General features: G+C 42.1%; 4 protein-coding genes across 5 annotated transcripts; 3 read left to right on the forward strand and 1 right to left on the reverse strand.

Annotated features, from left to right (window-relative positions):
• Positions 1-1,289: 1,289 nt before the first annotated feature.
• Positions 1,290-6,647, forward strand: LOC108613276 (Guanylyl cyclase at 89Db). Its single transcript, XM_089463178.1, has 2 exons — positions 1,290-2,043; positions 4,389-6,647. The coding sequence occupies exon 2, from the start codon at positions 4,511-4,513 to the stop codon at positions 6,518-6,520; it is 2,010 nt and encodes a 669-aa protein (XP_089319304.1). The 5' UTR covers positions 1,290-2,043; positions 4,389-4,510; the 3' UTR covers positions 6,521-6,647.
• Positions 6,648-6,666: 19 nt separating this feature from the next.
• Dhfr (dihydrofolate reductase) lies at positions 6,667-7,495 on the forward strand. The gene is made up of 2 exons (XM_018006890.2): positions 6,667-6,891; positions 6,994-7,495. Exons 1-2 carry the CDS (start codon positions 6,812-6,814, stop codon positions 7,478-7,480), a joined length of 567 nt encoding a protein of 188 aa, XP_017862379.1. The 5' UTR covers positions 6,667-6,811; the 3' UTR covers positions 7,481-7,495.
• Positions 7,473-8,149, reverse strand: Sdhaf3 (Succinate dehydrogenase assembly factor 3). The gene is made up of 3 exons (XM_018006931.2): positions 7,935-8,149; positions 7,754-7,863; positions 7,473-7,696 (listed from the first exon to the last, which is right to left on the reverse strand). The coding sequence occupies exons 1-3, from the start codon at positions 8,014-8,016 to the stop codon at positions 7,499-7,501; spliced, it is 390 nt and encodes a 129-aa protein (XP_017862420.1). The 5' UTR covers positions 8,017-8,149; the 3' UTR covers positions 7,473-7,498.
• Positions 8,150-8,157: 8 nt separating this feature from the next.
• Positions 8,158-21,349, forward strand: LOC108613197 (uncharacterized). Of its 2 annotated transcripts, none has more exons than XM_018006500.2 (7): positions 8,158-8,894; positions 8,996-9,205; positions 9,268-9,314; positions 10,303-12,023; positions 12,082-12,162; positions 12,358-12,762; positions 12,820-21,349. In XM_018006500.2, exons 1-7 carry the CDS (start codon positions 8,727-8,729, stop codon positions 21,027-21,029), a joined length of 10,842 nt encoding a protein of 3,613 aa, XP_017861989.1. In that variant the 5' UTR covers positions 8,158-8,726; the 3' UTR covers positions 21,030-21,349. The 2 variants fall into 2 exon arrangements, with proteins under 2 accessions (XP_017861989.1, XP_017861997.1); XM_018006508.2 differs by having other exon boundaries at positions 12,085-12,162.
• The last annotated feature ends 204 nt before the right edge of the window (positions 21,350-21,553 follow it).

The following is a 21,553-nucleotide window of genomic DNA, read 5'->3' on the forward strand; positions in this document are numbered from 1 at the left end:
TAATACTTTGTTATTTAGCATTGAGGGCGTATTAGGCAGTCGAGTGGAACCGATTACAACGTGCTTACTCGTTTTTAATAACTTTTATGAGCTGCTCGCGTGTCAAATTGTGCGCAAAGACATGGCCCCTAAAAGATACTCTTGCATAGCATACTTCCCGGCGAACTTAAGTGGCAATTGTGTGCACTCCCCCCCGCCTGCTGCTATAATTAAATTAAGCCATTCTGCGTGACCAAGGGGACACCTAAATATATCACGTAACACTCGAGCCCAGTGAAGCCAATTAATTGCGAGCTTCGATTGCTCCGAACTGCATTCCTTGCGTGTACATCATAATAATTTATAAATGGCTATTGTGTTCAAACATAATTCATTGTTGTCTATCCCTGATGGCATTTTGATTAGCTTTTAAATGTTCTTAAATGGACATCCTTGTTTCTGTTAAGCTAAATATTAAAGTCTCCTCTATGCCTATACCAAGAAACATCATTTTGGCCATAAAATTGTCAAGCATTCAAAAATCCTGCCTTCTTTGCTCGTTGCCTAACCCAAAAATCCCTAAAATCCGCATTAAATTGCTTTCAAACATAATGTATAAAACGTAAGGACAAACACACACACGCACACACATACAGACACCACATAGACACATTTTTCTGGATTTTATGGGTACGCGTGAAAATGTCGGAGCATTAAATACAGCATCAACAGTGGGACATCAACCGAGTCCACCCAGGGCAAAGGCAAAGGCAAAGGCTACAAAAATGATACATTTCATGAACTGCGAGAACACCCACAAGAAGTCCAGGGCTGGACGAATAGTCCTTCAACTGGCGTTAGTATGAGGGATGTACATAGTTTATATATTTATATAGGAATTTCTTAGCGAATAATTAAAAAAAAAAAAAAAAACTCAAAATTATTTAGCTAACATATAGTTTCTTATTAAAGTTTTTTTCAAGAATATAATAATTGCTCTACCTGGTATATATTGAATTAAAACATGCCTAAATCAATTTTCTGCTCAATCAATAATTCAATTAATATAATATAATATAATATAATAATAAACTTGAACACATAGAAATATTGCCCTGTGATCTGTGTGTGTGTGTGCGTCCGTCCCTATTGTAACAGAGCCAAGGGACAGTATTTCCTAGAAAGCGCCAAGAGCGCGTAAGCACGTAATGACAAAGGACGCAAGAATAAACTCACTTTCATTGGATGCTTTATCGAAAAGCGTCCGTCAATTGGCATCAGGCCCGATGGGAAGAAGAGGAGGGAGAGAGGGAGTGAGAGAGGGAGGGGGGCAACGAGCACTGACATGAAATGAAACACTAACGATGATGATGCAGGCCGAAGCAGTGCTGTGCGTGTCTACACAGAGAATGAGAAAGAGAGAGAGGACAAACTGAGTAAGAGAGAGATAGATGAGGTAAACGGCAGGGCAGACAGCGAGCGACTGAAAGTCACAGGCAGCACACACACACAAGTGGGAAAAGGCGTAAAGTGCGTGGAAATGTGGAGTCGTCTATAAAAGACCTGGACGTCAACGCAGCGCGCTCCAGTCGCACGACGCGGTGCGAACGCTGCGAAACCCTGTCCGAAGCAAATACACGAAGCAACGGCGACGGCAACGGCGAACGAAGCTTTAAAGACAAGGCATCGCGTATGAAGTATAGCATTCGGAGCATCGCCGTTAAATGCGGCGAGGCAACAACAACAAATTAGTTGAATAGCAGCAGCCGACAGCGACAGACTGTGAGTCGTCTACAGCGAAGTGTTAAACAACGGAAATGTGCGACAAATCCGGGCAAATCTGTGTGCGCGCCTCTTGATGTATGCATGTATGTGTGTGCGTGCTTGTGTGAGAATGTGTAAAGCATATGCTTTATTCGACTAACTTTAAATTATAAATAAACAATGCGCCGCTGATAAATTTAACACCAAAAAGCAGCGAAAGCGTGCACAAAAATAAATATATATTAGACGGGAATATCATTTGGACTTCATTGGCAAATCTAAGGACTGCTGCCTCATAATGTAAGCAAGTTTCCGTGTATTTCATAAACGGGCAATAAATATGGTAATTGGAATGTTAAGTAGCAATCCGGATTATCCGAGGGCTAAAATTACCACGAATTGAGGGACCTTTCATAAGTCAAGCCTTTTGTGAACTTGGCAGATGGCACTGTCGAGATTGGAGTTGATTGGATTACTATTGGGATTACTTTTTCTAAGCAGTATAGACAAAAATTGACTAAACATATTAATCATAAAATAATAAAATAAAAAATATTTATTTATTACTTACTGAAAGCTTAAATAATATGTATTTTCAATTGTAGCTTAAAAGAAAGACATTGTCAAGAAGGGAGTTGTTTGGTTTCAGACATAAGCTTCTAAGCAGTAAAGAAATTGGTTAAAAATATTAACATATAAAAATAAAATATTAAAAAAAAAAAAAAAAAATATATATATATATATATATATATATATATATATATATATATATATATATATACATATAAATATATTTCTTAGTTATGTCAAACTTAAGGAGTAGACATTTTAATTTTTATTTCGACTTGACAATCTAAGCCCAATTCAATATATTATAATATTTTATGTATTTTTATTAATTTAAACTTTTCGTTGCTACAAATTATAAAGGTTTTTTTTTTACATTTCTTCGTGGGATATGCGTCAATTCAATGACTAAAAATTGCTTATAACCATATTGTTTAGGTCCGATACTGAATTATAATAATACAAATGTGTGACTTGTTGAGCTGAAAAAAGTAAATTTTATATAATCAACAGATTATATTAAAAACTATATTATTCTATTTACAGAAAAGGTTGTTCATATGTTAGACATGAATGACATTGTCCATAGTCCATAGTCCACCTAAGAGAGTTATAATTAATTAAATAAACTCTCATATTGTATCCGGAGCATAGTTAGCGAGAGTGTGCTTTTGCGTATGGGTGTATGTGCTGTTTCTTGAAAAGATATGCTGAAAAGATGGGTCGAATAATGGGAATATCAAATCTTCTGAGGAATTAGAGGATTTCATATTAAAGCAGTCTCCTCGTTGCCTTACACATATTGTAGTTTCTTAAATATTCTACAATTAATAGTAATAAGGATTATTAAAAGATTTATTATATAAATCTATAATAGATTACTTATAGTTTAGTATAAAAATCTCGCTATTATTCTTTGAAAAATCTATTCACCTTTACAGCTCAATTTATTAAAGCCGAGATTATTAAAAAGTTTTCTAAATGAATTATCTAAATAAAATTGCATTGTGAACGAATTCATTATGAAAATTAAACAAATTATTCACGCCATATAAAATTCTGAAAAGAGTTTTCGGTTGGTAACGTTGGAAATTTATTATGCCTGCCATATTAAATTCGCGCAAAATTTATGGATTCCCGGTTAGTTAGACAAATGTTTTACAAGGGCAAATTGAAAAAAATAAATAAAAGAGCACAAGAAGAACAGGAATTAGGCTAAGAACAACACAAAGAGCTGTTGCTGTTGTTATTTTACGAACGTGACAAGCAATAGAGAACGAGGCTCTCCTGGCAGGAGGACTAAGTGGGGCAGGCCTCGGAAGCAGGCGCGCGTGAGAGTAAACCAAATTAAACTGCCAGAGCAATAAATCAAAAGATATTTCTTTACTTGGGACGAAGCCTCTTAACTTTTTGTGCATGCGCCGCGAAAGATATACTTGGCTGACTTTCCGTGGGTTCTGTGAGCATGTTTTGTGGTCTGTGATGCATATGAGGCATTCGTCAAATCCTTAACTTAATTTTATGCTTGACAAGCTGTCGAACGGGTTGAACACTCAACATAAAATGTGGAAATATGTTAATCAACTAGATCTTCCATCAATCACAAGCCTACCAAAAACAGTTATTTATCTGATTGATTGATGAATGACTTCCAATTTATTTAATGGTCCTTATGTTGTATATCTAGTTCTAGGGCTTTAATCAATTACTAAGCCTGCTTAATAAAATAAAAACTAAAAATAAATACTTAATACTGTTCTCCAATTATTATTGTACGTTAATAATGTTACTTAAAATAAATAAATTAGCTAGTCCTTTATTTGGACTTAACTAAAAAGTATGGTATAACAGACCCACAACTTATTTCAAAGGCAAACCTAATAGATTGTCAAATCCACAGATGATAGTCAGAAAAACTAAACTAAATTGGATACCTTAAGTATAATTAACGACCTATCGTAGTCTTGACCTTTGGTAATCTCTTGCAAATTGACTAAAGTTTCTCGTGCTTTGAATAATGGAAAAACTTTGTATAAGTCCACCCTAATTATGCGCTTACCAACTTTTCCTCGTTGCAGATAAACTTGACGCAAGCAATTTAAGCACCGAGGCATCACACCTGGCCCACACACCTGGCACGCAGCCACCCAGCAAACGCTCCCTCGGCCACAATCCCCTAGGGGGTGACACTACCAGCAACATGTACGGCATGCTATATGAGAGCGTACAGCACTATATACAGGAGGAGTACGGCATGGAGACGTGGAAGAAGATATGCCAGATAGTCGACTGCAAGCACAACACCTTTAAGACCCATCAGATATATCCGGACAAGCTGATGCCGGATATTGCGGCAGCCCTTTCCGCCTGTACGGGCGAGTCCTTTGACTTTTGCATGAACTTCTTCGGCAGGTGTTTCGTGCGATTCTTTAGTAATTTTGGCTACGACAAGATGATACGTTCGACGGGTCGCTACTTTTGCGATTTCCTGCAGTCCATCGACAATATACACCTCCAGATGAGATTCACCTATCCGAAGATGAAGTCGCCCAGCATGCAATTGACCAATATGGATGATAATGGAGCGGTCATATTATATCGCAGTGGACGAACGGGTATGTCTAAATATCTCATCGGCCAGATGACGGAGGTGGCAAAGGAGTTCTATGGCCTCGAAATGACAGCTTATGTAATAGAAAGCCAGAACGATATTTGCGGCGGAACTGCTGGACCGATCAAGCTGACAGAGGGTCCTCTAACGGTTGTAGTGAAGTATCGTCTGGACTTTGATAACCGCGACTATATGGCCAAGCGTGTCAACATTGTCGCCCATCCCACCCAGCTTAAGATGCCCTCTGTAGACTTGAATGTCTTTCTGGAGCTGTTTCCGTTCACGTTTGTTTTGAATCACGATATGAAGATCACTTTAGCTGGCGAGAAGATAATTGAGACTTGGATATTGCATAATCCGGGAGTTAATCCAAAAACCTTCATTGGGACCCATGTCATGGATGTGTTCAAATGCCGTCGTCCGAAGGATACAAAGATTGACTGGAACACCATTCTACAGATGCGAACAGTTCTCTTCGAGATGGAGCTGATTCGCACCGGGCACAATCGTGATGCCTACGACGCGGCCCTGAACATGGACTATGAGAACTTTGACGAAATGAGTTTGAACGAAGCTCAAACTATGGCACTAGCTAAGGCTGACGAGTTTGAGAAAGAGCAAGAGAAGGAACAAGAAGAAGCGGCAGCTACCAAACATGATGAGATCGATCCAGCCACAGGACAACGCAGGCCATCAGTGGGTCTGCGCTCTATTCTCCTGAAGGGACAAATGTTCTACATCAAGGATGTCGACTCGTTAATTTTCCTATGCAGTCCTCTTATAGAAAATCTGGATGAGCTGCACAGCATTGGCCTGTACCTGAATGATCTGAATCCGCATGGTCTGAGCCGAGAGCTTGTCATGGCGGGCTGGCAACATTGCTCCAAATTGGAGATGATGTTCGAAAAAGAAGAACAGCGTTCCGATGAGCTGGAAAAGTCCTTGGAGTTGGCCGATTCCTGGAAGAGGCAGGGAGATGAGCTCCTCTACTCGATGATACCGCGTCCCATTGCGGAACGAATGCGTATGGGTCAAGAGCACGTCTGCCAGAGCTTTGAAGAGGTCTCCGTAATTTTCATTGAAGTGATGAACATCTACGATAGCGGATCAACCAACGTGCAGGAAGCAATGCAGGCGGTAAACACCCTAAATAAAGTTTTCTCCGCGCTGGACGAAGAGATCATATCGCCCTTCGTCTATAAGGTGGAAACTGTGGGCATGGTCTACATGGCAGTGTCCGGGGCACCAGATATCAATCCATTGCATGCCCAGCATGCATGCGACCTAGCTCTGAGGGTCATCAAGAAGGTGAAGTCCCACAATCTGCCGGATGTGGCCATTCGAGTGGGCATCAACTCTGGCCCAGTGGTGGCGGGTGTTGTGGGCTTAAAGGTGCCGCGGTACTGTCTCTTTGGCGATACTGTGAACACGGCCTCACGCATGGAGAGCAGCTGCGATCCTTGGAAGATACAGTTATCCAACTATACGGCCTTGAAGGTTCGAGATGTGGGCTACAAGGTGGAGGCACGCGGCTTTGTAAAAGTCAAGGGCAAGGGAGACATGGAAACCTATTGGTTGCTTGAGGGACCAGAAGAATAATACATTTGTTACTGAACTTTACTAGTCAATAAAAATATATATATGTTTGTGGTACAAAAAAAACCTTCTGTATGTCACGATCTGAATAAAGCGTTTGAATACTCAATATGTTCGATAACGATAGATCGATAAGATTCCTCACCAATTATTGGCGGCAAACCTGTCAAACAAGCAACGTCACGGCAAAGTGGGCCGATAAATGATCTGCTGTGCCCCTTCACTTTGTTTTTGAATCCCACGAGATAAAGATAAGTTGCACATTATCGCCGTTTATTGTATTAGACAAACGCGATGCTTAAGTATAATTTAATTGTTGCAGTGTGCGAAAACTTTGGCATTGGTTTCAAGGGCGACCTGCCCTGGCGTCTAAAGTAAGTCAAAAAAAAAAAAAATGCGCAATATGGCACTTGTTTTATATTTGATTATTATCTTATATACCAAATATTATACATTTTATATACACCCCTGCACAGATCAGAACTGAAATATTTCAGTCGCACAACAAAGCGAATCAATGATCCCTCCAAGCGCAATGTCGTGATCATGGGCAGAAAGACTTATTTTGGTGTGCCTCCCTCTAAGCGCCCACTGCCTGACCGTCTGAATATTGTCCTAAGCACCACACTCACCCAGGAGGAGCTGCCAGAGGGTGTTTTGCTATGCGGCAGCCTCGACGAGGCCATGCAGACGTTAGAGAGAAAACCTCTGTGTGATCAGGTGGAGAATATTTGGATTGTGGGCGGCAGTGGGGTGTATGCAGAAGCAATGGAGTCTCCCCGTTGCCATCGTCTCTATATAACTAAAATCCAAGAGCAATTCGAATGCGATACGTTCTTTCCCAATATTCCGGCGAGCTTTCACGAAGTAGAGCTCACAGAGGACACGCCTCATGGCGTACAGGAGGAGAACGGCATTAAGTTTGAGTACAAGATATTGGAAAAACGCGAGCATATAATATAAAACAAAAACAACAAACACTTATTTATTACTGCCTCTCACATCGTCTGCTGTTATCGTGTCGCCATGGAGGGCCTTGGCGGCCAGCATTAGCTCGTATAGCTGGACCACTTGATCGTCTTTAAGCATTTCCACTGACTGCGAGTCGAGCGGTTCTCCCAGTTCCCCTTTGGGCTTGCCGCGCAGTCCCAGCTGTTTTGTGATCGTGGAGGCGTATCGCTGGAAAGAGAATAGAGGCAATCAAAAAACTCAAGTCCGCTTACGTAAATCCCTTACAGCCCATTCGGTCATGAAAAGTTGTGCCTCCATTGGATTGCATTTGAGGTGCCGTCTAAACTCATCCCGCACGTAATTATCGCCCAAGGCGCGCAGCTCAGTGGGTAAACCTTCGATTTAAAAATGGACCTGATATTAAGTCAAAAGTTGTTTATTTGTTGTTTGTTGTGGGATGACTTACCTCGATGTAGCCTCAATATGGTTTTGTACAGTAAACGCACACGCTGTGGATGTGTATACTGGCTCATTATATTTATCGACATGGTGTGTCTTTTATAAACGTGCTTAACAATATATATTTGTAGTAGTAAAATCCAAATTCTAAATTATAAAAACAACTGCCAGCGCCAGGCCAACCAAGCCCCAGGGCTGGGAAAACTTTAAAACATCGATATATCACGGACCATGTTTTTCGATAATACCAATTTTATAATATTGCTTTATAGATGTTGTTAATATAATACCCATTGAATATTGCTAGCAAATTATATACAAGCGCATATATCTGGCTCAGTTATCCTAGCCAATTACTTGTAATTTCTGGGATGTGTAAAATCAAGTTGGCAGGTCTGCCATGGCCAGCGATTTCGTGCATTTGAATTTAACAGCAGTTTTAATTAGGTTGGCATGTCCGCACCGCGCGTCCCTTGCAAAAAGAATTCCTGTACAGAAAACCGGGCTGTTTGTGCGTATGAAAAATACATAATAGAGTGCGTAAAAACGTTTATTGAAGAGAAAAAGTGTTCTATTATTGTTGTGCGTACATGTATGCCAGTGTTTGTGGTATTTCTATGTGCGCTACAAAAGTCTAGCTTCAGTTGTCGCTTGCGGCTTCCTTTTTTCTCTCTGTCTTTTACTTCTGCACCAAGCGAAAGTTGCAGCCGCCGACGACGAGACTCACACCGCCGCCCACAAACGTAGAGGTTTTTTTTTTAGCAGCTGCATTTGCAATTAATTGAATGCTAAATGTATAATGTCGCTGGATGGCGCGCAATTGAATCATGTGAATGCTGATGGCATTTCAGTGGCATACCCAGCCAAAGGACGCAAGTTCAATGTAGGCTCTTTTCTGGGCTCCGATTTGATGCTGCCCGATGCCGAGCGCGTTCACTGCGAGATACAATGCGACGCCTTTGGCAGGGTGAGTACTGTGTTTGTGTGTATAAGTGCGTGCAAATAAAATGCGCGCGTATCGATTTGGCATGGCATTTAATAAACAATATTAATAATTGCTATATCTAGGTAACCATCTACAATTATTCAGTCAACGAGCCCATCCTGTTGAATGATCAGGTTGTGCCGGCGACCGCCAAGCGTCCATTGATGCACGGCGCACGCCTTAAAATACTGAATGAATTGTATACATGGCATTTTCCCAAAGTGGAAGACGCGCCCAACACACCGGACCGCACGCCACCCGAACAAGCGGCCAACTCATCGCCAAGCTTGAAAGTAAGTTTAACTTGAGGCAGTTAGATAGACGCTTAACTAATTGGCTTTGGCCCGTTTCACAGACTCATCGAGCACGTCGTCAATTTGAGAATCGCTTCACCGTGCACAAGTAAGTAAAAGCAAACAGCATGAAACATGCAAGGCAGGCAGCAAGCAACCCAGGTAGTCAAAAAGAAAAGGACGAGCACACACATTTAACCCCCAAACGCGCGGACATATGCTCTGAAAAAATATATTTAGAGACCTCAAGACTGCAATCAAGAAATCAAGACACAGTCAAGACACAACAATTGCACTTTTCTGTGATATTACTATAGTAGGAAGAAACATATGGAAGAAGAAGTCATGTTGTAAATTCAAATTATAATATTTACACAAACATAAAAAATATATTGGTTGTATAATATATAATATATAATCACAATATAATATAAAAATAAAAATCGGTTAATATCTACACGTTTCTTCTAACTGTATATATATATGCTAAAAGAACTTAAACATGTCTATTTAGAAATGTTGAACTCTAGCTTTGTTTATTTTTTCAATCTAAAATCTTATAAAAAATAATCCTCTTTTTTTGATTGATAAGTGATTCGCAGCCTTTACTGGGAACTAAATCTATTTTAAAATATTCAATTTGTTTTCATACTTATTTTAAAGTTTTATTATTTATAATGTTACACTTATTAACGCAACAGTGAGTTTTAGCAAGATATTATAATTTATTGAATTTATTATGCTTCATGTTCAGATTGAAAGAAATATAAAAAAAAATCAATGTTGTTCGCTAAACATTGTCAATCATTCATTATTATTAACTATATACGAATTTTGTTGATTAATATAAAGAAAATATTGAAAATCGGGATAAAATGATATTTCGAAAAGGAGATTACGCCATAGAACCCGAAAGAACTGTCAAAAGATCATATATTTTCATTATTATTATTTTCTAGTTAACTTATTAAGTATATATTAACTGTGTTGACTATAATTAATGAATTCCGAACATAAATAGAATAATAGGATATTTCAGTACTAAGGCCATATTTGATATGTTATTGGATAATGCTTTAATAATATCATGCTTACAGCTTTCGATATTCCATCAATTCAGACGATGAGGGTAATACATCGATTGAAACGCCCCCATTGGAGACCAGCACGAGCAGCAATGCAGAAACAGATCCGACAGCTGAAGCAGAAGTGGAACGCTGTGTTACGCCATCCGTCCAAGAAGTGGACGAGTCACTGCCCAAAGTCGATTTAGTGAAGGCAACTCAGAACAAGGAGAACACCAGGACGCCTTGTAACAAGCTGATTCTAGAGTTGTGCGACCGCTCCGATGTTGTCATCACATCGTTTTCTCCACGTGAAACGGGCGTAAAAATTGAGAAATCCTTTACGCGCGTCATCAAGCCCAGCACAGGACTCGGAGTTGGATTGCTCTCAGCGGCAAATACGCCGAAGAGCGTTTACAGTACGCCGAAGAGTGTGCTGTCCGAACAGAACGATGACAGCTGCAGCCGCGACCTAATGGACTTCAGTACGCCATCCACGTCGAAAAAGGCGCTGTCTGGCAAACGACAATCTTCCATGTATTTAATTGACCTAACAACGCCGCAACGATTGCGGCCCACATTGTCGGCGACGCCCAAGCAGACGCCCGCCAGTGCTGGCGTCATCAGTGTGGCCTCCACTGATGAGTCCTCTGACTCGCCGATGGTCATAGACATCACCAATTTGTCCACGCCGTCAACCTCGTCGGCAACTATATCCAAGCAGGACCAACAGTCACGTCTGACTGCCAAAACGCCCAAGGAGCAGAAGCTGGTTGCCAGCTCCACGCCCAGGCGCACGCCACAGTCGCTTATGAAACGTGCACTGCTCACCAGTGCCAAGAAGCAATTGCCTGAAGCAAGTAAGAGCAAGCACACGACGCCCGCTCGTCAATCGCTACTCGATGCACGTCGTCAGTGCTTGACGGCGCCTCGACGCCTGCCCTTCCATCCGCAACCGCAATGGCGCACACCGGGTCGTCGCCAAATGGCCAACACTCCAGTCAAGGCTCCCTTGACAACGCCGCGGAAACGTCAATCGTCCGTCTGTCTGAGCAGTCCGCGCGACAACAAAATCTCGCAGCTGCGCAAATCACTAGCCGCCGCCGCCAAGGTGAGTCCAAGCGTCGGCATGAGCAACAAGCTGGTGGCTAAGGCCCGTCGTGCTCTCAACTCGCCCAAGCAGAATTCCCCGCAACGCATCGAATCGCCCAAAGTGGATACACCACGTGAAGAGTCCAACGAGCCAGATCTTGGGCAGAATCTGTCTTCTGAGTTGAGCCGCACATTCACCTTAGATGACGACAATGGCAACGTATCCTCAGCAGCAGCTCTAGAAGCAATGGCTTCCTTAATAAATGATGATGAAATGCCTGCCCTGGCACGCAGCAAACAGTTAAATTCATCCCTGAATGAAGTGAAGCCCAACGACACGACTCAAAAAGAACTGGATGAGAGCAACAATATATTTTCGCCCAATGACGATGCTAAAGAGGATGAGATTGATTCAACCCAAGAAGGCAACCAAAATCGAACCTTTGATGCGAATGTGTCTCAGGAGCTGAAGAATGAGAGCATTGAATCCCCGAAAGCATCGCCTACAAATGAGAGTTTAAAGAATCGTGAAGATGCAGAAATTGTTAAGAGTGTTGTACTGCAGGAAACAGCTTCCGAATTCTCAAAGGACTCAGCTGCAGTTGATATCATTGAGGATAACATCTGCGAGGAAGTGACGCCAACAACCACATATCAAGAAGGTAAAGCCATAGAAAATTATGTTAAATCGATCCATTTAATATTTGTAAATAATTCAAGGAGAAGCCGTTGATAACTTGGCCGAGGACTCCATATGCGAGGAGGTATGCATTAGCCCGCAGGATGACTCAAAAGCTGAAGGTAAGAAATTATTTTTAAAAAAATTGAAAATTAGAGTACTCAATTTAATTAAGACTTTGCTTAAATATTTAATTATTAAATGCCAAACTAATTTTTATTAAAATTAAATGCAGAATATGAGAAAACGTATTTCCAATAACTTGATGAAATTAATTAAAATAATTAATAAAATATGATTAAAATGTTATATTATAGTTCCTGAAGCCTCTCCAGAGGACGATGTGAATGAATTAGCGCAGTCCAGCCAAACTCCATTAACAAAGCGCGTCACACGACGCTCTTCAATGGAATCTAAGCCAGTCGCAGTGACGCCCAGACGCAGTGTGCGCCGAGCATCCATTGAGGCAAGTAATAAACTGGATGAGCAGTTAGCCAGGCCAAAGCGTCGTGCATCATGCTCCTCGACCTTGGAACACGAAGCCGCTGCACTGGCCACGACCACGCCCAAACGCAAGCGACGCCTTACTGAAGAGTTGTCGACGCCAACACGCAAATCGGTACGCCGGATAAGCAACACACCAAAGGCAGTAGCGCAAGTAGACGAGTCTGTGGGCGATATGGGCGTTATAGTGGAGGAGGAGGATGCCGTGCAGCTAGAAGGTGAGCAACTAAATGGAAGCAATAACTAAATAGTTGTACTAAACCAATATTTCACAGACAACAAATTGCCAGCAGATGAGGACTATGGCAACGAGCTGCCATCTGATGCGATTGATGAACCGGACAGAATTGACTACCATGGTATGCGAGAGCTGCTGAAGACACCCAAAAGCTGCAGTACTCCGCGTTTCAAGGGATTGCGTGAGATGATGCAGACTCCCAAGGCACCAGCTTCACCCGTGCTAGACCACATTGAGGAGCTGTTGGAAGGGGATTCAAATGATGCAAGCGCTACGCCTAAGCGTCAAGTGACCGTAGGCCGCGTGAGCCTGGAGCTAACCCGACCTGAAACGCAGGACTTGTACTTCAAGACGCCGAGTGGTAAGGATCTAATGATACCAAATGATCCGGCTAGTGCAGTGCTCAAATCACGCGAAGATTCATTGGCAGCCACTACAGAATACGATTTAAATGCAACAAATGCAACGGTCCACTTGGACAAGATCTTTGATGATATGCTCACTGCGGAGACAACAAATCCAATCGAGGGCTCCGAGGTCGAGATAAATGTGACTACTGTAAGCACTGTCAGCGACACTGTAGCTGATCCTTTGGCTTCTTCTTTGGGGCCAAGTGACACTGTCAACTCTGAGGCGCTAATGACAATTGGCGATATGGATGAGAGTCATCGAGACCCTCTAACAAGCACTGCATTTAAACCTGGTGCTCAAGCTGATGCTAATGAGCGTCATTTGGATACAGGAAAATCATCAAGCATTTGCGAAATGAGTGGTATACAGCTGCTCGATCAGACATCAGATTCTATGTTCTCAGAGCCCCTGATTGTCACCGGCGTGGACTCAGCTGACGTCACATTGGAGGAAACAAAAGCAACAGGGACTGTTAAAGCATGTACACCAAGAAAGAGCATTCTGGAGGATTGCTCTGATACAGATTCGATGATAGGCTTGGCTGAGCCTCTAGTAGTGAGCGACGATGAAGACGACATAGAAGATGATCCAAAGAAGCCAAATGTAAACGCATCTGTTGCTCAGATAGAAAATTCTCAGGATGAACATAAAACTTCTAATAGAGATAGAGCTGAGAGCTCATCTGTCCAAGTGCAAGACCCGAGCGCAAACACATCAATTGCTTTGGATAATTCACAGAAAAACGAACAGGAACCTGAACCCTCAATTATCGAAGAATTGTCAATACAACTTGAAGTATCCAGTCAAACTATATCTCGGATTGATTTAGAGGCAACTAACGTCGATGCAACGTTGGATATATCTATTGATAATAGAAAATCTACGATTTATGCCCTTAATACTAGCGAAGCTCAAAAGAGTGAGAAGCTGACGACTGGTACAGAATCTTTCATGAACGATTTGAATGAAGGGCAAGAGGAATCAACAACTGGGGAATCTGTGAGCCATGAAATAAGTGAAATTCCCGAAGAAGATGAAGTTTCCATGATTGAGCTAGAGTCCTCAAATGTAGCTGCAAGTAATACAACAATTAAAGACAATGGAAATGAAGTGGAAGTTGTCGCTTCTCCTGTAAAAGAATTGCCAATCTTGACAAACGAAAATAAAGAAGCTCTCAACTGTGAGATGTCCAGCGAAAATAAGATTGAAAAGGACCAAACTCTTGAAATAATATCAAACACAGATATAAAATGTGTGAGGAATGATATTACGAATAAAGCTGAAATATCAAATAAGGAACAAATAGAACAACTGCAAATCCCAGATGCGAATGTAAACGTTCTGGAAGCTACAACTTCCCCTCTGGATATTATAGACTCGAACGAGACCAATTTAAATACTTCAGATAAGGAAAATCTTAAAGTGGAACTGAAGGAACTGACAACAAAGTGTGAAGATGAAAAAGAAATTAACAAAACTAAAACACCGGAAGACGTGAAAAATCGGGATACTCATTTGGATGAATCAGTAATTGAAATCGATGTCTCTGTGCTTGCAGAAAATGATGAAGCAGAGAAACAAGTTCCAGAAGTCACTGAAAAGACTCATACTGTAAAAGAAAGAGAAACAACTGCAACAATAGGAGACCCAGTTGAAACTCAGAATTCCGATGCAGACGAATCTATTGTAGAACTTGATGCCTCTCTGCGAGCAGAGATTGACGTAGATCAGCAATTAGAGGAGCAATTTCCAGAAATTATAAAACCGTCGTCCATTAAAAATGAAATTAAGGAAACTGCAAGAGTTGAAAGCCTGGACTCCAATGTAGACGAATCGATAATTGAACTTGATGCATCTGTGCTAGCAGAAAATGATGTAGATCAACAATTAGAGGAGCAACTTCCGGAAATCGTAAAAACGATGGCTACTGAACGCGAGATTGAAGCACTAGCAGAAGACATAGCTAGTGCTCAGGATATTGTTCTGGAAGATTCTATTATTGAACTTGATACGTCTATGCTCGCAACCGATAATGATGTAAAAGAACTTCCTATCGAAACGAGTACAACATCACCTATTCTTAAGCCAAAAGCAACTGAAGTAGTAGTTGAAACGACATCAAAAGCTGAAACAATATCAACGGAAATCGCTGAAGAGGATGAACCGGCGATGAGTAACTCCGAGTCTTCCGAATCTAACAAAAATGAATCTCTACTGATTCAAGGAGCTTTTAGCGAAACTGAGTGGGCTCAAAAACCATCACTAGACCAAGATTTATGCGTTTCGGAAAATAACACAGAAGAGACTGCCTGTCAAGATATTCTTGAAGATAATGCCACAAATCAGAATGAATCGCTCCTTCAGCAGGATGATAAAAATCAAAATGAATTATATATTTCATCTGATGATATCTTGCCTAGATCTTCAGGAGAATCCTTAGCGGACACAAGTGCATCTCCTGATGCCAATGTAAATAAGTCACTTATTGAAATCGACGCATCAAATGCAACAACAAAAGGGGAAGACAAAAAGGAAAAGTCACATGCCAAAGCCCAGCCCGCCGTAACATCAGAATTGTCAGAGGACACGATATCATCAACTCGTGCATCGGTCGGCGAAAACGATAAGATAGTACCGCATCCGATTGAAAATACTATTGTGCTAACATCTCAACGTGAAAATGACGAGAAGTTGAATGCTTCTCTTGTACCTGATGTTGACAAAGCTTTAGAAGAACAGCCGATGGAAAATGCGACTAATAAGCCTGTTGATGTACCAAATAAGGAAACAGCTATCAAAGATTCGCCAGCCACAACCCAAGAAAAAGAAGACACTATTGATACCACAGAAGATGAAAATGCAACTCATTTGAAAAATGATGAGGAAATAACAGCTATCGCAGATTCCTCTGCTTCGACTCAAGACATAGTAGAAACCCTGGACACGACGAAAGATGAAAATGCAACAAACGTTAAATCAGATGATGTGCCGAGAAAGGAAACGCCAGCTATCGCAGATTCTACGGCCCCAACCCAAAACGAACAGGAAACTATGCATACGACAATAGATGAAATTGCGACTAATGGTAAATCAAATGATGTGCCGAATGAGGAAACAACAGATATCGATGATTCCACAGACATGACCTTAGACAAAGAAGAAACCTTAAATTCGACGAAAGATAAAGACACGACTAATTCAAACTCAGATGATTTGCCGAAAGAGGAAATTCCAGCTATTAAAGATTCTTCAGCTTCAACCTTAGACAAAAAAGAAGCTCCTGATACGCTTTTGGATGATTCAATAGCAAATCAGTCAGTTCGTCAAAGCCTAGATGGCGTTTCAAAGGACATATCATTTCAAAATAAAGATGAGAATTCAGTTGCATTAGATACTCCATTAACAACTGAAGAAAACGAAAAAGTGGACGCGAAATCAAGTCCTAACGCAGAATCGGCTGAAGCGCTATTGACACACAATGATGTAATGATGGATCTTGTAGAAAAAGAAGAATACGAGGATGAAAAGTCGCCAAGACCTATTCCAGAGACCGTACTACAAACTGACGAGGCAAATGTCAATATTGAACCTACAGCACGTGAATCTTCAGCTAAGAAAATCCAAATTGAAGTTGAAGCTACAAGCACTAAAAAGTCGGCTATGGGAGACGAAGACGATAAAGTTTCATTCACAAAAGATACGGCCGAAGAACCTAAAAAACAACTTGATGAAATTATTGATTTGGATGCCAACTGCTTGGCTGAAAATGATATTGAACTTGTAGCAAATAAAGATGAAAGTGTAGTAATGGATATTCAGCAAAATGAAGATGTAAGCGCCAATAAACTAGATGTTCAGGATGCGTCTCAAACTGATAAAATGGAAGATCATCAAGGAAATGAAAAAACACAAGTTGAGCATTTGAAAACTAAGAAAACTATTGAAACTGGAAAAGAACAGGCGAATTCTAGTTCATCCCAGGATGAAAATCATGAAGTTGAAGTCGAGAATAAACCTGTAAAAATACCTACAGACGCTGCTCCAACTGAGATAGAGGGAGTAATTGATTTGGATGATTCTACAATCGACTCGAACTCTATAACTGATCCCAGCTCTTCTGAAATTCAATCTACCGAAGAAGCAGCTGTGATTGAACTAGACGATTCAACTGCAGAATCTAGCTCTATCGCCGAACCCAAATGTTCCATTGGAGATGATGGGGTAATTGAACTAAACGATTCCTCAACTGATTCCAATTCGATGGCAGACCAACAAAGTGCATACAAAAAAGCGGGAATACGAACGCTTAATCAACCACTAGAACAAGTATCAGTTGAAATCTCTGAAGAAAGCACTTCGACTTCTACCATGGGAAAAGTAAATGTTACGCCCACACACGAAACTATCGATCAGAATACAACTGATAAACAGATAGGGCACAATGTCGAACAGCAATCAGTTTCTGAATTGAAGCAAGCGGAAATAGTGGCTGCTAAGGTACAGCCAGCGGATATAGGGGATGTAGAAAATTCAGAGAGTAAAATAGAGGAGGAGCTCGCGAAGAATCAACCTCAAAGTGAATCTTCTGAGTTAGGAAACCCAACGCCCGATTTGAATGAAAATCAGACCAAACAAAGCGATCGTTTGTCCAAAGATTTGTTTGCTGATATTATGGAGAATGACCATGTTGAAGCTGCTGTTGTTAATCAAGCAACGATTACGGCAGAATTATTAAATATTAAGCCCCTGCAGACTGAAGGCTTGGAAAAACATATGAGAAATACTTCGGAAGGTGTGGAAAATGAAATGCAACTGGACAAAGTGATCGGAGTAGCAAATGAAAAAGTTAAAGCAGACAACACCAAAGAGCAGGGGCGTACATATTCATTAGATATTGCTGAAAATTGTGAGCCTTTAGAAGATAAACAGAATGATGAAGCATCCGTGGAAGCTATCGAAACTCATACAGAAAACAAATTGAAATTACGTGGAAGAAAATCAATTGATACAGAAGAAATAATTACAGAAACTGTTGCACAAATAGAAATTGTGGCTGAAGAACCAAGCCACCTTCAGCAACCAAAGCGTCGTGGCAGGAAAGCAACAGTGGAAATCGATGAAAAGAAATTGGAAGAAACTATTGCGAAAGAAACGGTCACTCATGAAGAGATACCTGAGCAGCGGTCTAAATCAAATCGGCGTGGAAGAAAACCAACAGTCGAGACGGAAGAAAAAGATGCAGAGAAGACTGTACAGCAAATTGATAATGAAAGTAAAAAACAAAAGTTGGCAGAGTCAAGTCATCCCATTAGATCAACACGTCGTGGAAGAAAATCAGTTGATGCTGAGGAAAACAAACATCAGGATACAGTCGAAGATGCTACTATAAAACATACCGAAGTTAAATCTGATGAACAAAATGAACTAAACAAACCGAAGCGTCGGGCAAACAAAGAAGCAGTAAAAACTATAGCGGTTGAGAAGAAAATAGAAGAGTCAACTGCGGAAGAAACTGTTGATGCTGAGGATAAGCAGCCTAACATAGTTCCAGAAGAAGATAATGAACATATAGAAACGAAGTCTGAGGAACAGAGCGATCAACCTAAATCGAAGCGTCGACCAAGAAAAGCAACGGTTGATCAAACTGAATCGACAGAGAAGAAACTCGAGGAAACAGTTGATAAGATTGTTGATAAGCCTAAATCAAAACGTGGAAGGAAACCTACACATGATGACAGTAAAGAACACGCAGAGGACAAATCGGAAGAAGAAAATGCGGCGAAAGCAAAAGACCTGCATAAGCCTAGAACGAGACGCGGCCAAAAGGTAACGACAACAGAACTTGAATCAAAGGAAACCCCGGAACAAGAGAAACTTGTTGAAGACACAAGTGAATTGGACAGACCTATTGTACATGATGAAACCCCCACTACGACTGTTGAAGAAATGGCAGAGAAGACATCAACAGACACTGAGAAGCCAAAGCGACGTGGACGTAAGCCATCCGCTGAAGTTGTTGCCGTCGAAGTGTTTGAGCCCGTGAAGCCCAATGAAGAGCCTATCAAAGAGAAACCCAAGCGGCGAGGACGCAAAGCATCTGCAGAGGAAACACATGAACTGCCCGAGCGCAAAACGACGCGAAATACTCGGAAGGCTTCTGCGGAAACTGTGGAGCAACACGAGCCAGCCAAGGAAGCCATGGACATTATTGAAGAAGCTGAGGAACCATTGTCGAAGATTCTGCGCGTGGAAGAACCAGCTGCATCAACAACGCCCATAATCCGAAGACGTGGTCGCCGCCAATCTGTTAATGCAGAGGATGCTCCGCCACAAGACGTGGTTGTGGCAACCAGCTCGCGACGTGGACGCAAAGCCACAACTGATACAGAGACGCCAGCTGAGCCTGCTGAGGTGAAGCCAAAACGACGCGGTCGCAAGCCGTCTGCCGATGAAACTCACACGGACGACGCGGAGCCAGCTAAGAAACTAGCTAAACGTGGTCGCAAACCCAGCGCTGAAGTGGAGCATCATGACTCAGATGCAACGGAACCTGCAGTGGAGAAGAAGACGGCCACGCGACGAGTCCGCAAGGCTTCAGTTCAAATGGATACACCTACATTGGCGAAGAAAGCAACTGCACGACGTGGACGCAAAGCGTCCGTGGCTGAGGAACAACTGGAGGTGCCCAAGGACCTGCCGGAATCGTCTGCAGTTGTTGTGGCTGCATCATCACCACGACCACAGCCACCTAGCTCAGAGGATGAACTGACCCCGCGCCGTCGCGAAGGACGGAATTTGCCGCGCAAAAATTATGATGAAACATCGGATGAGGATAAGCGGGGCTCCACGTCGTCGCCGCGTCGTGCACGTAAGCCAGCAGCTAGCAAAGCGGCCAGTAAAGCAGCTGGTGCCGTAACACCACCCGTAGCGAAGCCCACCACTCCAATCCCAACCACCAAGCAGGAGACGATTGTCGAGTCCACAGTGGAGCCTTTGGTACCCCATACGCCGACTGGGCCGCCTGTTGTACTGCCAGAGCCAACTAGCTCTCAGCGACGTGAAGGGCGTAATGTGCCGCGCAAGAACTATAATGAGACCTCGGATGATGACAAACCAGGCACCTCGCGTGCACGTCGGGTTCGACAGCCAACGGTCAAGGCCTTGGAGCTACTAGTCGATACAGCAGCAGCTGCGCAACGTCCCATAACGCCAAGGCGGCGCAAGGCCAAAGATGACGGCGATCAGCCGCCAGAGAAGAAACCCTTAACAGACCAAGGAACGCCTATTACGGCTACCAAATCGCGGGCTGGAGGTCGTCGTAAAGCTCCCGATCCAGCTGATGTAGCAGAGGTTGTCTCCGTTGCCCTGTCAACTGGCAAACGCGGTGCACGCAGCCGCAGGGACAGTGCCGCCAGTAATCAGCACGAAGAACAGGTGGAACAGGAATTGGCGCCTGAGCCGGAGGTGGAGCCTAAACAGACAACTAAGCGCAATGCACGCGGCAAAGGTAAAGCTGCGGTAGCTGAAGAGGAGGCGACAGATGAGCCGGTTACCAAAAAGCCGCGGGGCAAGACGCCGATCTTGGTCACGCATGTGGAAGTGGTACCAACAGAAGAATCGACCGCCAAGCGAGCGCCTGCTTCGCGTGGCCGTGCCGCACGAACCGTAAAAGCCGTCGAGGATAATGTGGATGGTGCGCCAGAGACGACGGCGCCAGCACGCGCCGGACGCGGTCGCAAGGTACACTTCGAGGCGACGGAGGAGGCAACGACTGCAGCGAGCGCAGCAGCGCAGGCAGAGGCGCCCACACGTTCGACACGGTCTCGCCGCAAATAGATTCCATTACCTAAATATTTTAAATTTTAAACTCTTTTTTTATGTTTATTGTTTATGCCTCCTGTGTACAAAAAAGGTTTACAGCATGGTAATATATATGTAACTACGTATTGTTAATTTTTAAGTTAAAAAAATTAAATTAAATTAAAAAATATCTGAAAGTTGACAGAGAGATGGAGAAGGAAGGTCGGAGCTCAAGCATGCATACATAATGAATACATACTTTAACAAACCTTAATTTCTAGATATACATAATTAAACAATGCATATGAATACTTATATAAATATATACATAAATAAATAGCTTAGCTTGTAAGATTCTCACAAAAATAAAATAACTAATAAAGAAAATGAAAAATGTCTTAAATTTGATATGCAGAAAGCAACATATCCATGATATTTCATGCGGTCGGTCGATCCAGAGTATTTTTAATGCAAACGGTGTACTCTGTGTAAATCCTTTGGAAAAACGTGACCTTAGACATCTTGGGTGAAGGCATATAAACATACATATAATTTCACTT

This window comes from Drosophila arizonae, chromosome 2 (genome assembly GCF_054131065.1).
Source record: "Drosophila arizonae isolate 15081-1271.41 chromosome 2, UAZ_ARI_1.0, whole genome shotgun sequence".
NCBI classification, from domain to species: domain Eukaryota; kingdom Metazoa; phylum Arthropoda; class Insecta; order Diptera; family Drosophilidae; genus Drosophila; species Drosophila arizonae.